We start from the raw sequence: 16,821 nt of genomic DNA, 5'->3' as shown, positions 1-16,821 counted from the left end.
ATATCTTATATACGAGGGGCAAACTGAAAGGTTTTAGAATAGAGAAAACTGTAGTAATTATTAGGCCATTTAGGCCTACACTTATTATCACCGTGAAACTATTTACTGTATTTTTTTTAGTTCTAAGGCAAGGTATGGTTATTAAATGGAGGAAAAAACTCGGAGTAAACCAAAAAGTACATTGATATTGATACTTAATTTCCTTTTGAACTTGTGAGACTGGTGGGAGGTTTTACGGTAAATAAAAAATATCGCCACCGTCGACCCAAACAGTTAAAACATTAGGTAATCGGTATTGAATCGTATTAATTGTGAAAGCCGAAAAATAGGTATAACTGTAACTGAGCGGTAAGTATTTAATTTAGCCCCTCAAGCAACCCTCTTCTAGGTACAATATACATCTTCCAAAAAAATAAAAGATAAATTCAAATAATGGGTTCCCTTCCGAATAACTACGCACATATACTCACGCACGTATATTCATAGATCTTGGACGAGTTTTTTCAACACCGGCGCGAGCGCCGCGCACACATGCAAACAACCAACCAATCAGGTGCTAACTTCATTCAAAACTACACGCGACATGCAACTGCCTTGAACCCAACTTCACTCCTTTCGTAAGCTAAACACCGTATGATCGGTACGCGCAGATGACGTTCGCTATAACAATTGACAGTTTACTGTTTGTTTAGATTATTTTATCGATAGCTATTGACAAAACTGTGTGTGGCTGTTAATTTGCAGTTCGTGTTTTTATTCGCCTATGTTTGTGTCGTAGTGTGTGCATTGTGAACTTGTTGGTTTAGGTTTTGTGTGTGTTTTTGGAAAGTGTTTTGGGTTATTGAGGGAGTTAACAGTAAGTAATTGTAAATACATCGTTTTGATAAGAATTTATTATATTACAACACTTAGGTAGTTACTAGACTTAAGTACTATTTCCAGATTATCACAGGAAATTCACTATCAGTCACCAATTAGAGCTAATTAGGAATAACATGAAACATTGAACCGATGGAAAGTAAGTACCTACTTGCATTTTATAATTAATGCAGTAACTCACATATAGATCAATGCTCTTTATTAAGCTTAAGAGGTATCGGTACAAATCGATTCACCTTTTCTGATTTTGTAACATGACCAGGGACTTTCTTAACAAGCGATCCTTTCTTGCGCTTTCTTTCGACGCTGTACGGATTAAGCGGCCAGTTTTCGTCAGATCCTGATTCTCCTGATATCTCCAAGGTGTCGCGTCTCCGTCGTTTCCCGGAGACGACCCCAAGTTGAAGCAAGACTGGGTTGGTGACCAGGGCGGCTGCGGCGCCGAGTAGGGCGATGCCTGCTATGGGCCATAACAACGCTTTCGTGGCCAGCTGTAAAACAAGTGAATTTATCGGCAGATGTTCGAGGGATCAGCTGGCATTGTTGTTGGTAAAAAAAAAGTTGATCCTTAGGTCAAGGTGACCCATTTTTTAAGGATCGAATTTATCTTGTGTGTGGTGTGAATAATCAGTGCACATGTTCTTAATTGTGTTTAGAATATTTCGAATAGGTACTTTGACCGCTATGGCTGCTTTTGCTGATGAATGTCATGTCATGTGTTACCCACAGTCCCACAATTAAATAAACCTTGATTAGTTACATATACAAAAATATGGATATCCGTGAGAGACCATAGGCCATACCTTTTCCTAATGCTTCAAGGGCAATAAGGACCTTTTATCTGAAATTCCAACAGAAATTCTGATCGAATGGTCCTTATTGCACATGAAGCCCTTCTCTGATGGATAGCCACAATTTAACTTCTCTAAGTTAGAAATCGTACGCCATTTTTATAAGACGCCCGTTCTGCATAAAGTAAGTTTTTGTATAATTGACACACCACATATTTAAATCCATACTTAATATTATAAATGCGAAAGTCTGTCTGTCTGTCTGTCTTTCTGTCTGTGTGTTTCCTCTTCACGCTTAAACCGCTGAATCGATTTGGATGAAATTTGGCATAGAGATAGGTTGAGTCCCTGAGAAGGACATAGGATAGTTTTTATCCCGAAGATCATCCCTTAAGAAAGTAAAAAGCGGGGTGGAATTGAGATAATTAATGAAGTGCCTGCTAATTTGTGTGCGTAAAATGCTCAAATTGAATGATGAGAATTTTTCCAGGCACTATACTTACTTTAGCTGCTGTTACTAAGTCCACGCAGACGAAGTCGCGGGCAAAAGCTAGTTAACCAGAAACCTTAACTTCGAGTCGAACGTAAAACTAGACAGGTAAGGTTGCACCAGGTGGTAAAAAGAGGATATTAAACCAGTTAAGTAGCAACAATAAAAGTAATCTAAGTACTAAGTACTCAGTCAGTTTAAAGAGACCCGAGAAGTTAAAGACACTAGAAATGGCTGCACACTGTTGTTTTCGATGGGATAATGTCGTCGTAAACATTCGAAACATTGCATAAATAACGCCTAAACAGGATACTGTGTGGGATAAAGCAGCTGCATAGGAAGTTAGTGGGTAGCACTAACCGTACATTTGAATTTAGAAAGGATTTGGATTCGATGATTACTCGTAGTCCTCGTAGATTGAAATTCAATGCATTTTGGTATACACACGAAAACGTAACAGCATCAGTTTAAAATGTTAATGTCAAGTTCATCCTTAAGTGGACAAGGACGACATATTTATCGTCATTAATAAAACCTAAACTAATGTAACCTACCTATCTATCTAAACTGAATTCAATGTGGCTAGATTCGCCTGTAGAAAAATCCGTAAAAATACAAAAGCGTTTTTTCAAATTAACAATACACTGTTGTTACGTAACAATCGGTAAAGCAGCGATTGCTTTTAGTTTTAGCAGTCAAAAGGGCCTGATGCTCTGTAGTCGACGGTTGAAAAAAATTAAAAATACGCTGTGTACGGAATTTCCCACAGAGGGAATTGGCCGCATTTACCTTATTTGTAATATTTGTATACTCTTTTTAAATCCTGACTATAATATTATTATATAACGTCTTATAAATTTTCGTTTTGAAAAATGAAAATGAAAAATGTTTATTTCTGTTAAAACGTACACGTTATTTTACAATAGTAGACATCTAGTGGGTATACAATACCTGTGGCAGGAGATCCTGCTCATCCGTTATGTTAGTTAACTGGATAATAAAAATAAATAAACAAAAATTACTTATATTAAGTAAGATTAGAAGCTTAAAAATAACAAAAGTGGAAATTGCCCGGGTATGTCCTTAAACTACGTCCAAAAGAGAGGTATGGGAACTGTGAATGACATCTTGCTTTGTGTGGTAGGGCACAGGACAGCAGATGTCATTCCAGATCTAGAGCAGAGCCCAACTGGGGAGGTACCCCCACCTTACAGAAAACCGCAGCCAAATAACACTAGACCCTACTAATAGTGTTGTGTTCCTGCCGGTGAGTAAGGTTGCCAGAGCTCGAGGGAGAGGAGTGTTAGGGTCGGCAACGCGCATGTAACTCCTCTGGAGTTGCAGGCGTACATAGGCTACGGAGACTGCTTAACATCAGGCGGGCCGTATGCTTGTTTGCCACCGACGTAGTAAAAAAAAAATGCATGATTTTGTGTAAGTACATTGCACAGGTTTTGATTTTGGTTTTTGGTATGGAAGAACAAACGGCAGATTAACGAAATGGGATTAGGGCTAGATTACCGAGGAAAACCAAATTTTACTTAATAAACTGAATCACTCGTAGATACCATTCGGATTTGAACCGGCGTCTTTATAGCTAACGCTGCTTAGTCTTTTTAAGATTGCATATCAGTACTCGAGAAATTGGGACGGTTACCGCCGCGACGGGTTAGCCTAGACTAGGCTCTAGGCTAACCCGTCACCCTCACCGTCACCGTCACCCCTCTAGGCCCTAGAGGTGAAGACGACCGCCGGTTTGAATCCGGCCTCAACCACTGGGAGGTTTTGTCATTATTCTTTAGTACCTATATGACATCTATTTCAGTTTATAACAAAAGTCGTTTAATAGATCGTAATTTTCCTAAGCAAGCCAGCCTCCATAACAACTGTCCGACGACGTCACATAAGCAACAAACCTATTGAGATCGGATGTCTTGTCACAGAATTATGTAACAATGAGATGCTGAGCAATGAAGAGCGGAACGGTCACGCTATCTCGAGATACCATAATGACTAATGATTACAAAACAAAAGAAGACAATATTCATAATAATCCAAGAAGCGGCAGCAACAGTCAGTTTAGGCGAGCAACTTTTATTCAAACAGGAGGATGAATCCTGGCTGGTATTACAAAGCGTAAACAAATATGAGACAATCTCATCTGTAGACGAGTTGTATTATATATTTTTGGGCGAATACGACTTTCTCGTAATTTTCTTGACTGAATAAACCTTTCAGCTCAGCAAAACGGTGTGAAAAAGATGGATTTACCTACCAAAAAAAATCAAAGGGTTTTATGAAGTCCCCAATGCCAGCGGCGGGGAACGTAGTTTATGAATAAATAAAGTGTCCTTTACATGATGATGGTCGTGGTGTTTATGATGTCCGTGTCCCAGATGGTGTCCGAAATGTCCATGCCCGTCGTGTCCATGTCCGTGCTCGTGCCCATGTCCGTGCCCATGTCCGTGTCCGTGTCCATGTCCGTGTCCATCGTGATCGTAGTCGTGGTCGTCGTGGATATAGGCGTAGCCGTGACCGTAAGGAGAGCCGTCCTCATAGTAGCCATCGTGTATTCCGTAATCTGCGAAAGTATTAAGTACAGTGGTCAGTGTGTGGAAGACCGGCATAATAACATTTTTGGTTGAGAAGATCATCATAGAGGGCAAGCCCACCTTCTGTAAGTGGAGTAGGTATGTGAACAAACGCAATAGTCAGAAGCGACGAAAGAGCTTGTAAACGGTATAAGTAATTACGCTACATTTGCACAAATAATCTAAGGCATCGTCAGTATAAAAAGTTGCATTTTTAAGGTTTTTAAGGAAAGCTCTTCCTACATTATCAATTGAACAATTAAAAAAAAACTTAATTTTAGCGGGTACCGACATCTTCGGTACCGTCGACTCTTTCTACGAAGTACCCACCTAAGGTCAACAATGGTCTAATTTGTATTAAATATAAAACATAGTTTTCATCTAAGATGTGTTGACTTCGGCCCCGATCACGCCTCCCAATTCGCTGCGATACCATTGAAAGACATACAATTACGAGTAAAACATACCTACCTACAAATAAGAAGAAGACATGTCCGGATGTCTTGCCTTATTTCGGGTGGCAAGGGATCTTGCGCATTTTACGCGTTTCATTCAGAACCTGTTCTCGTTCCTGTCGCGAACAGCTTCTGAACCGGTCGCTACTTCGCTAGAGGATTTATATCGTAATATTTTTATTGGCGAAAGGTACCAACATTGGAAATTGTAATTGCCTTAGTATAAGTGTAACTAGTTACACTTATACTAAGTAAGTATGTACGGACGAACTTAAGTATTAATTTATTTTAATCATCCAAGAGAGACCATCTGCCATTAAATAAGATAAATTCATAAATTAGAGTGCATTATGCTTCCAATCGTCATCGTAATTTGTAATCTAAATTTTCCCAAGTAAAGGAAACAAATATTCATGTGGTTTCTTTTTCCTTAATATGGCAAACGAAAGTGACACCCACACACACTACACAAATCTAAACCAGGTTGATTCCTTCGACGCTTTATCTCAAGGTCTTGGTAGTTCGTGTGACATCTATAGGCTACATTTCAATTACGACGGCAACAGCATCACCTCACCGCTTGTGTGACTCACCGCTTTCAATTGCGTTGCCGCATTGCTGAAGCGATTGGAACGTTCGATTCAACTCCGTCCCCACAGAACTATATCAAGATAGAAGAAAAGAGCTCGGCAATTTGTAGGGAGACCGAGCGTATAACATTTTGCGTAGGTACTTTGACGTCACGAGCGTAATTTAGTGATGAGAAACATAAGCCGCGCGAAACGATTCAAAAGCATCGATTCACAGATCGATTAGAACACGGCATCGATTCTAAAATATCGATAAGAACCGACAGAGGAAATGATAATTATTTTCGACAGAGGAAATGAAAATTCACGTTGACGATTCAACGGAGCCACGCCGTTCTATTGCCAAAATAGTGTTTATTTTTTAAGTTTATGAAATTTATATGTATGTTAGTCTATAAGGTATATGTAATATGGGCCTTGTTGCCCGAATTAAATTTTAAAATAAAAATCAGAACTATATCAAGGTAGAAGGAAAGAGTTCAGCCATTTGTAGAGAGACCGAGCGTGTAACATTTTGCGTAGGAAACCATTTTTTACGACCAGTTGCTTCAATCCATTTATTTTTAATATTAGGATTATTCGGAAAACTAAAACAAAATTGCAATATAGAAGTAACCATAACCTGTTTGTTAATAATATTTGCTTTGCACTACGTACATTATATAGCTGCATAATAATATAAGAACGTAATTATCATTTCGTCTGTTTTCAAAATCGATTTTAATAATCTAGTAAGAAAATCGCAGTGTACAACACTATTCTTACTTCTGACAGAAAAAATGAGAAATCGGCCTTGAGCGTGACTCGACAGTTTGAATAGCTTATTTTTACATCGCTGGTTTTGAACGCACGCCAAGTCTGGCTCGTCAAATTAAAGCCGCAATGGAAAGCTAGCGTTGGCACACAATCGCCCGCTACTGTTTTGATGAAAATAATGAAATAAATAGTTTTTTAATTAATAACAGCTATTTAAGGACAAATTATACTTACCTTTGAAAGGAAATACCTCCATTAACAGCTCCAACTTTATTGGTAGTGTTTGAACAGTTAATTATTGCGCAACAAACCATTTTGTTTTTAAAACCTGACGTCGCAAGCAGACATCGATCGGGAGCAGACTGAAGTTCGCGGCGAGCAATGGAGCCACGGGGTCGTCGTTTCGCCACGCGAGGTAAGTACATACACACTTTCCTTCTATCTTGATATAGTTCTGTGTCCGTCCCTCATTTTGTCAAGTAGATTGACATTGCTCATTTCCCGCTGCCGTTGCAGCAATGGTTGCTATCGCAACCGGAATGTAACCTTTAGGATAACATCTTGGTATTAAAGAACTTGAAATAATTAAGAACTATACCTTCATGCCCTCCGTGGTCGTGATGCAGCAACCCTCGACTATAACTTGAACTAGAGAGAGCATTGTCAGGGATCTCCTAAAAACATAAATGTAATAAAAATTAACAAGTGTAAAGCATGCTTAAAAATTACGAAAACAATGATGGCCATACGTGAGCTTAATCATAAAATCTTTCGACTGTCCTTTCCTCGAAAAGGCGCTAGACGTATTCCTTAAAAGACATTCGATCAAATTGAGGTACAATTTAGTTTTTTTATTTTTATATAATTAAATCCAATTAGAAGGTTGGGCGGCACGGTTGGCTGGCTCGATACGATCGTCTGGGCACTGCCCCTTCACACGGCCCTTTACGATTGACGGAACAGTCCCGAGGTGTCTTCGAGACGCCTTTGACATTGTTGTTCTAAATATTATGAGACTAGCCTTCGCTCGCTAAATACCTGTTTGGCGTAGAAGCTTTTATTTTTTTCTTTCCCCTTTATACAAATACATAATAAAATAATTCCTTAATTTTCGATGCTTACTGGCGTAAATAGGATAACGTTTTTGTTTTTAAACTAAATAGGCATGTGAATGACTCATAAATCACGTACACGAACCAATGTATAACTAATGGCTAAGACAGTTGTCAATATTGTACGAGTAGGTACTCGTAGATATACATTTAAAGAAATGCATATAAATGGAATAATTATATTGCAGATATACAATGTATAAAAATACGACGTCATAAATAGTTTCCATAGAGTCAACGAATAGGAATGGAAATAAACAATAAAAAATCAAGATTCCTCTCTTAAATCTTCTTGATTAAAATTTAATCATCTGCTGATTGGCTATTCGCAATTGGAAATTATAAACTTTTTTGTTATTATTTCTAAAATATCCGTTATCCTACCAGGAATCAATGAATCAGCAAGAGGTCATCTCATTGCCTTGATTCATCTATTATACTGAGAATCTGATATCGCTAACCGTTCGAGGCCGCCGTCACGGGAAAGTGTTCCCCGCTATGCCGCGGTGTGATCCCACTTAGGCGGCAAATTGCTGTGAATGCTGAGAATTTCATTACCTTACAATACCACCTAATTTATGAAACGTTTTGAGTCGCATGTGAGCAAGTAGCATAATTTAAATTCCGATAACAAATTATGATTCTATTTATTCTGTGGTCGCGTATGAAAATTTAATAACTTCGTTGTCTGTCTGTTCATCTCCTACAGGATCCGAACTTTCTATATCATAAGCCCAAAGAATGTAAACCTTAAATACACAATTTAAGCCTCACATCTATCATATTTTAGTTAGATTAGAATGGAAACTAGGGTGATAGTATTGTAAAACAATAAACACTTTATAGCAGCCGTCGTCTGTTTTGTTGTTACACCTGAGATAAGGATCTCAGGCACCTACTACGTACCTATAGGAGGATTCGGAGACCAATCTTGTACTGGTCAGTTTGACACGATGCGTTTACGAAAATTACGAATATAACATTAACAGCCAAAAAATCATATAAACTGAAACTTTATTTCGACTGTACTTGTACAGTTGAGTCACGTTTCCGCTGACAAGTTATCAGGAATATGGAACGGCGAATGATATTCCCACAGTTCTGCATTTGAAATGCGATGAATGGACTAAGTGTGACGGTAATTACACCTCAAACCGCCGCTATTATAAGCCAACGCGAGATTCTAGGCTTAATAACAGCCTATTTACCTAGGGTTAATTCCTTGGGTGTAATTGCATCCTTCAAGTTGCGACAGTTATTAAATTAGTCGCAATTAAGACTGGGATGTCATATTAAAACAAAAGCAAGTGGTGACTTACAGTTAAGCATACAGTTAGGGCTGGTGCATACTTGTGGCAGGGTGTCTGTTAGATACAATTAATTTATTCGATTTACTTAAAAGAAAATACAGTTGTAATTTTCAGTGGAATGCCTATTATGTTGTATTTACACATACAATTGATAAAAATTCAAAAAGTAAAAGGTGACTGTTGAAGGTAATTGTTGCATTTAGAAATCTTACCTTAAATCGTATTGGGTTGCGAATTGGAGCAAAGCTGGCATATCTGCCTACCTCTTCTTTCTGCAGGGTTTTCACATTAGTCGAGTTCTAAAATAAATACGTGAGCAACTTTAGAGGGACACTATAAAACTCAGAATATTAAGGCCTAGGCATGGAGCCGATATGGTTCCGTCGACTGAAAATGACTACTCAACTATGAGGCAACCAGGACGGTAGAATTTGGTTTCACAGGTTTCACATCTTGGATGCCTCCTATAATGCCACTTCTAGGCCTCCCTTTCTTTTTCCAGTTAGGTACGCCTTTTATGCTACTGTCCTAAGACTCCTAAGCTATTGAATGTATTTAAAGAAAGTCATTTCAGAAGTATCGTACTTACATCATCCTCCTTCACATAATAATCTCTTATGTTTGCGTTGAAAACATTATTCGGAAGTTCCTCACATGTCACAAAATTGTTCTCAATATACACAAAATTCAACAACAGAATTCGTAAAAGGAATTCCCCGGATACACCACACATAGCAAAGTCCGGTTCTGCGGCAGTAACTCACAGAGCACGACAACGCGCAAGAAATATTGCCTGGGATCACAATACATAGCGAGCTGCCACTTCATATTGTACTTTATAAAATGTATGAAAGTGGGGGTTGACAATTTGATAGGAGTCTAAACAATGGTGTCGTCCGAGCTATCGCTACAGCCCGTTGGGTCTTGCGTAGCCGTTTCACCAGCTTTGTTCGTAATTTATAATGATGGTCATGTTTGTCGGGATTGTTTCACGGTGGATGCTTCGCGCAGTCTTCGAATTGAAAAACCGGATCTCAAGTATCTGATGATGATAGATTTGCTCAACTTGAAGAGATTAATGCAATGCTTAGCACTGCACTGTTATCTTGACGAATCTGTGCACAAAGAGTTTCCGCATATGATTATATCGATCGAGTGCAAATCATGCATAACGCTGATGTGGGATAAGAAACATACTGAATAATTGCGACCGTTTAGAAAGACGTGCAGTGCATAAGTTATGGGAAATTAACGCATTAAAGCGGTAAGGTATTTTACCTAGCAGAGTAGACGTAAGGTGCATTATGGCCTGTAACTTTAATGAGGATTACTTCTCTCATCGTTAGCGTACCTACGATTGTAGCTTGCGGCAAACAATTGTAATCAACTTATGCAAGCCACAGATACTAACTGGTTTACTGCGTCTTGAGTAAGCGGGGCTTGCTATGTTGAACAGTAGATATGTATTACAAAGTTAATATCATTACGATTGGTACTACCCAGTTGTCAATAGAATTACGCCTTTGTTGGAAATTATTGTGCCAACCCACTTGTTATCGTGAGATTTTCATGTAATGTAAACGTAACACGTAGCATCGACTACCATCCGCAGTTTTAAAAATCTGTCAGTACCTATTGATGAAATTATGAGTGATGCTTCAATTGTGGAAAAGTTTGCCGCCATTTATGGTTTATAAACCACAATCGCATATCTTGCTTCAAATATGTTACGTAGTTAGGGTACTAGTCATCATTGATTCTCTGCTATTCGCTGTAATTCTATGTTTAAAGAGTCATCAGACTCCTCTGATAAGAGGCCAAAGAATGGCATCGCATTAAAGAATCCAATCCAGTCACTATTACATTGTAAAATTGTACTCAAACTAAGTTTTCTCCACCAATTCCCTATAGGCTCCAAAAGCAATCTACTTTTAGATTCTAGCCCAAGTAAATAAAATAAAATAAATAACAGCAAATTGCGGTACAATAGCTTTCTCAATTTCTGGCAAATCACGTTCGGGAGCCCAAATAAATCTAGATAGCCCACCACCTCAACATTACGAGAACGAAGTCAGTTTTATTAGTTTTAAATTATTTATTTCGCCACAACAGATTTACGATTGGCACCACGATATATCAGCAGCCCGCCAATAAAACTCTATTTACCGGGGATATAAAGCGTCTGAAAATGGCAACATAAACACACAATGAGCCTAATTGTAGGCACATGCGAGGCATTATGAGAGGTGCCAGGGGCTCATTTCTCGGAATGGAAACCCATACGATTTGACAGTTCGTGGACTAATAATATTAGTCTAATACCGTTCGAGAAATGGGCCCCAGCTCTCCAGTCGCCAGTCATGTTGACCAGTCTATTAGCTTGCTCTTTGAAAAGCTGAATAACGTTATTGGGACCCCACGGGCCAAGGGTCTCAACCCCAAATTTGCTTATTAACTACAAGTTTAAGTCAGGTTCCTAAATCATCCGAGACGTCATGTCATACCATGAAATACTGCCAGCTACATGCAAACCATTCTGTCTGAAATCCCTAATTCTCGCATGATAATTTGACATTCGGTAATTAGACTAGAAACTTATCGGTCCACACTTCCACCAACGAAGCGAAACGAATGTGCAAGAGTGCGACGCACCAATAATCAGATCACATTTATTTAAATTTAAACTGAATGGTGCTAAGCGCTGTCAATGATTTAAATATAGAGGGCGCCCCTGAATTATTTGGTGCGTGTTAGCGCCTGATTTAGGAATAAATTTTAAAAGGTGTTTAAGTGGTATCTTAATATCTTTTCGACTCTCTGAAAAAAATCCTATCTAAACTTAAGCAAAAGCAAAAATAGTTCTTGGCCTAAATGGGTTAATTTTAACACAATGCGTTGGCTCTAAAGCCCGTCTAAGCTAACTTTGCACTGATTTGAACAGAAAGTGAGTGAGTGTAATTATAAACTTCATAATTTTATAGACATTTTACATTAATGATGACATTACTACATTTTGTCATTGCAAACTCCATGCAGAGTTGGTCCGACTCTGTTTTATATCCTATATCGCTGAGTGCAAGCTCTTGTTAGCAATATTTACCCATGTCATATCCAGTATCCACCTACATTTGTATCCCTTCGCAATTTCTAGGCATCGCCCTGCAGGTAGCGTTCAGGCCCCCTTTATTTTACGATCTTAAATTCTTCACAAGCTCCATAGGTGAAAAACCTGGTGTGTGTACGAAGGAAATTGCGAAGAGGGTAGCAAGGTAAATGGCCCACAAATAAATCCCTGGGGTGGATTAATGTGCCGTACGATTTTAAATTATTTCCTAAATTGTTTTTATTTAATTTATTGGTTTGTACTTATTGCTGTCGAGTGTTCTTTTGGAAGTTAAGGCACGTTAAGGTATCATATTTTATATACTTTCGTGGTATTTATGACATACTAGGTAAAAATAGCTAATATAATGTTTCTTGTTTAGGTCAGGTATACTTTCTCAATTAAAAGTATACGTAATAAAAATACTGAAATTGGCTGAGATTATCTTGCAGGAAGTGGAAAGCCTTTGTTTTGCGGAGTTGAAAACGATCCATTGTTGATCGTTCGTTTTTATGTTATACTCGTATTCTTAATTGGTAATTCGAGGGAATTTCTAAATAGTGATTAAGTTTTATGCTGGGGTTAACTTCAGAAATCTATTGAAATTTTCCATTTTTTGCCAAAAACTGGTGAACGAGATCTGTTGATTCTGTCGAAACAAGAGCTGAGGGCCTAATGACAATCATAAAAACCGTCTTATTTGGATTAGTAGGCACTAATCACGGAAACTGAACACAATTATATATTGTTTGTGTTATTGTGAAGTTCATTTCATGCTTCAATTAAATAATGGAAACAACCCTCACAAACTCCAAAATCGTTTGCTCACTCAACAAATCGAAAAACCCTGTTCTCGAGCTCAAGCATCCTTACATCGATCAATGTCTCGCGACATCAAAGAACACAACCGGAGCCTAAGCAGGTGCCGTGAGATAGATCGAGTTCAAATCGAGTATCAATAGCGTACGATTTACGCGATCCGAGATTGCGTCACACCATTTAGAAACCGTTTGGTTTAAATGATCGAATGCAATTCGGATTGATGACTGTAAAGCTATGTCCACGTCCACATCATCGAATTGAAATAAGAGAAGAGCATCAGCAACGCCAATTCCAAGCCAGGGATTTCTGATCCTTCAAAAACTTGTACCTATAGTACTGTTTTGAATATCATCACATCAGTAAGTAGGTACTGGGATTCTTTTACTTAACTTTTCTTAAGAGACGCAGATATTGTCTCATAAGAAAACCACGGCACGGTAAATTGATTCCTATAAGACCCATACAGACCCATATAGACCCATCGTCTAGTTACATGTCATTTTTATGCAAAACCGTGAGCCTTACGAGTAGCTTATGAAGCTATTCATCGAGTTCAAGTTAAGTCGTTTCAAGCAATACGTTGAAGAAAGGCGAAAAAGGAGCTTAAACGCATTGCCGGTGTAAACTTAGCTTTAATGGTTAAAGGCTATTAAAATAACAGAATTTGGTGGCATGTTAAATCAACAGATTTTTATGTATGAGTCACGCTAAGTGTGTTTAGAGTTGTCGGAGAGAGCTTAGTTTTAATTGGGTTAAGTTTCTGTTTTGGGAATTGTGTGTTTCGTTTACATTAGTAAACGAATTTTGTTAACAGCTATTTACAGTGTGTAAGTCAAAAATAAACGGCTTAAATGATGGGTGTACTTGCGCTGGGGTGATTCGATTTTGTAAAAAGTTACCCTCAGATGTATTAATATATTTTGTACCAAAATAATATATTAAAATATCAACTAGGTACACTATCTATAATATAGTGCAACTGTAGGAATGCCAGGTAAAAATACGCTGATATTGTCAATCAAAACAGTATAATTTTTAAGAAAAAAAAACCGACTTCAATAGGGGATGCCGTTGAAAGGTTACTTATTGTTGATGGTGCACTCCAGACAATGAAATGAAAAAGACAGCATCTTTTGCCTAACTAAAATGAGGTAAAACCACCCACGTTTCTAGTAGCATTTCTTTTCTATAAGGGTCATAGTTCTAACCTAACCTAACCCAATGTTCTGATAGCATTTCGTTTCTGTAAGGGTCACAGTTCTAACCTAACCTAACTCACTTTTCTGATAGCAGTTCGGTTCTGTGAGGATCGCAGTTCAAAAAAAAGTCCAGGTCCAAGTTTGGGTCTGGGTCCATACCGAAGAGAATAAATCGCCAAACGTGAACTATGTGTCGTTGAAGAGTTCCATTCTGATCATCATCAGCAGTTCCACTTCATCAAATTTCACTTTTCTATGTAAAAGCTGGATTTGTTGATGAAAATACGAAAATCACTATATGTATGCCTTTCTCATTTGAGGAGTTCCCTCGATTCCTCATGGATCCCATCATCAGAACTCGAGCTTGACAAAAATGTGTCTTAAAAACCTAACTTGCTTACCAATCATAACGAAGAGGACAAATCGCCAAACGTGAACTATGCGTCGTTAAAGAGTTCCATTCTGATATTTCTGATCATCATCAGCAGCTGCACTTCATCAAATGTCACTTTTTTAAATGGAAATGCTGGATTTGTTGATGAAAATACAAAAATCAATATATGTATGCCTTGCACATTTGAGGAGTTCCCTCGATTCCTCATGGATCCCATCATCAGAACTCGAGCTTGACAAAAATGTGTCTTGAAAACCTAACTTGCTTACCAATCATAACGAAGAGGACAAATCGCCAAACGTGAACTATGCGTCATTGAAGAGTTCCGTTCTGATCATCATCAGCAGTTCCACTTCATCAAATGTCACTTTTTTATATGTAAATGCTTGATTTGTTGATGAAAATACTAAAATCACTATATGTATGCCTTTAACATTTAAGGAGTTCCCTCGATTCCTCATGGATCTCATCATCAGAACTGCGTTTTGACCAAAACGGGACCAATCTGTATGTATATACTTACAATCAAAAAAAGAATTTTCAAAATCGGTCCAGAAATGACGGAGTTATGGAGTAACAAACATTAAAAAAAGAAAAAAAAAAAAAAAGAAAAAAAAACATACAACCGAATTGATAACCTCCTCCTTTTGAAATCTTGAAGTCGGTTAAAAATAAGAAAATAATATTAAAATAATCATATCAGTAAGTAAATTTACAACAAATTAAAATACGTTTTTTTCAGGAAGGAATGTGCCGAATGAGTAATTTACCCAGTAACAGTGAGTGAGACCTTTAGGGATTGGTGACGATGATGATACTAACTTCAACGAATCTGCTCGTGAACAATTGAGTACCTGAAAGAAAGTTTTGACTAAGTTATTTAAAAAAATCCAAATATAAGCGGCGCTTCAACGAAGGTTAAGGAACTAGTAACTGGTTGTATCTGCTAAACTTTACATACCAAAAGCCAGTCCAGTACATATACACATGAATACATATCTCGTCTATATGACGTATGCATTTGCCGATGACTCCCCAGCAATATGAGTAATGTGGGCTGAAAAATGCCGTAATACCGAGCACTGGCATTAACGCATCTGAATATGCGAGGGTGCAAATGTGGGCTTAAAATAGAATGGGGGTGACTTTGAGACGTCTCGTACGCAGCCGTTCTTGCGGTGAAAGGGTAGGCGTTGTAGTGTAATGGAAGCCGTTGTGACAAATGGGTGTTGACTTGGTGAGAAAAGAAAGTAGATATCTAAGGTTGTCTCTGTTGTGTCAGAGTTAGGGAGCTAGCTATCAAATCGGCAAAGAAAAGAAAGAGCAAAATGTTCAGGAGCAGTCTATAGTAGCAAGAGTTCGACTTCTAATTATTGAACTATAGTAGTTACCTAACTATATTACTATGTCAAAAACAAAAAAATATAGATATTTCGCAGACAGGACGCTTTTGCGGGACGAACTTTTATAGTCCTTTTCTACCATAGTAATTAGTAATTCAAAAGAGTGACTTTAAATTCAAGCAACAAATGTCCAAGTTTGATTTATGAGCATCAACGTTTCCTCAACCGTAGTTACTCAAGCTGACGTGCCATTTACTTAAACAAAGGTCACTCGTCACTACCCAAAGCGACCCGTAAAAACACTTTACCTCTGCACAATCGAAAAGAAAAATACGCGGAAATTCCAGGAAAAATTACCCTCGTTAAGACCAGAGGAATTGGCGTTAATAAAAAACCCCGTGTAATTCGGAAGTGAGGGCGTTGACAAATGATCAGCCTAGAGCTCTAATGAGACGCACCCTGTATCACCTGATGGCAAATAAAATGGAATAAAATGCCTATCTGATTCCTCGCTACGGTACGCGGTTCTCACTTGTTCTTGGGGTGAAATGGAATTTTTGCGTGTTCCTCATTTACCAAGAGCCGCGGTAATTTGTAAATTTCAAATAAGCTTTCGCGTTATGCGTTGTCATTTATTAGATAATCCTTGGTGGAAACAGGAGCAAATGTCGCGCAATAGGTGCAATGATGTTCGAATTACAAGCCTACTAATCCGATTATCCGGATTAGTCTAATAACTAATTAATTACAAAATTGTACACTGTTTTATTCAGCGTATACCATTACTGATCGGCGCCACGGCTGAAGTAAAACCTCAACCTTATTGGCATAGTTTCAAAACCTATTTTTCAATGATATAAAATACTGTATCCGACGCAAACAATGCACTCGTACCGGTAGGTGAGAGCAAATAAATTGCTAAACCAAAATGACACCCGAACAATCCGGTAATCCGGAATTCGAACAGACCCGGATTCAAATTTAGA

At 38.2% G+C, this 16,821-nt stretch overlaps 2 protein-coding genes across 2 annotated transcripts in view; one reads left to right on the top strand and one right to left on the bottom strand.

Moving 5' to 3' along the window:
- The first annotated feature begins 649 nt into the window (after positions 1-649).
- LOC134747566 (protein sprint) overlaps positions 650-16,821 on the top strand; it is a 323,735-nt gene continuing 307,563 nt past the window's right edge. The window contains exon 1 of the mRNA XM_063682142.1: positions 650-856. The gene's annotated coding sequence lies outside the window, so the exon portion shown is untranslated. The remainder of the gene's footprint in view (positions 857-16,821) is intronic.
- LOC134747942 (zinc transporter SLC39A7-like) lies at positions 868-10,429 on the bottom strand. The gene is made up of 5 exons (XM_063682620.1): positions 9,564-10,429; positions 9,187-9,273; positions 7,151-7,226; positions 4,518-4,741; positions 868-1,409 (listed from the first exon to the last, which is right to left on the bottom strand). Exons 1-5 carry the CDS (start codon positions 9,705-9,707, stop codon positions 1,068-1,070), a joined length of 873 nt encoding a protein of 290 aa, XP_063538690.1. The 5' UTR covers positions 9,708-10,429; the 3' UTR covers positions 868-1,067.

This window comes from Cydia strobilella, chromosome 15 (genome assembly GCF_947568885.1).
Source record: "Cydia strobilella chromosome 15, ilCydStro3.1, whole genome shotgun sequence".
NCBI classification, from domain to species: Eukaryota; Metazoa; Arthropoda; class Insecta; order Lepidoptera; family Tortricidae; genus Cydia; species Cydia strobilella.
This window is presented reverse-complemented; position numbering and strand designations above follow the sequence as displayed.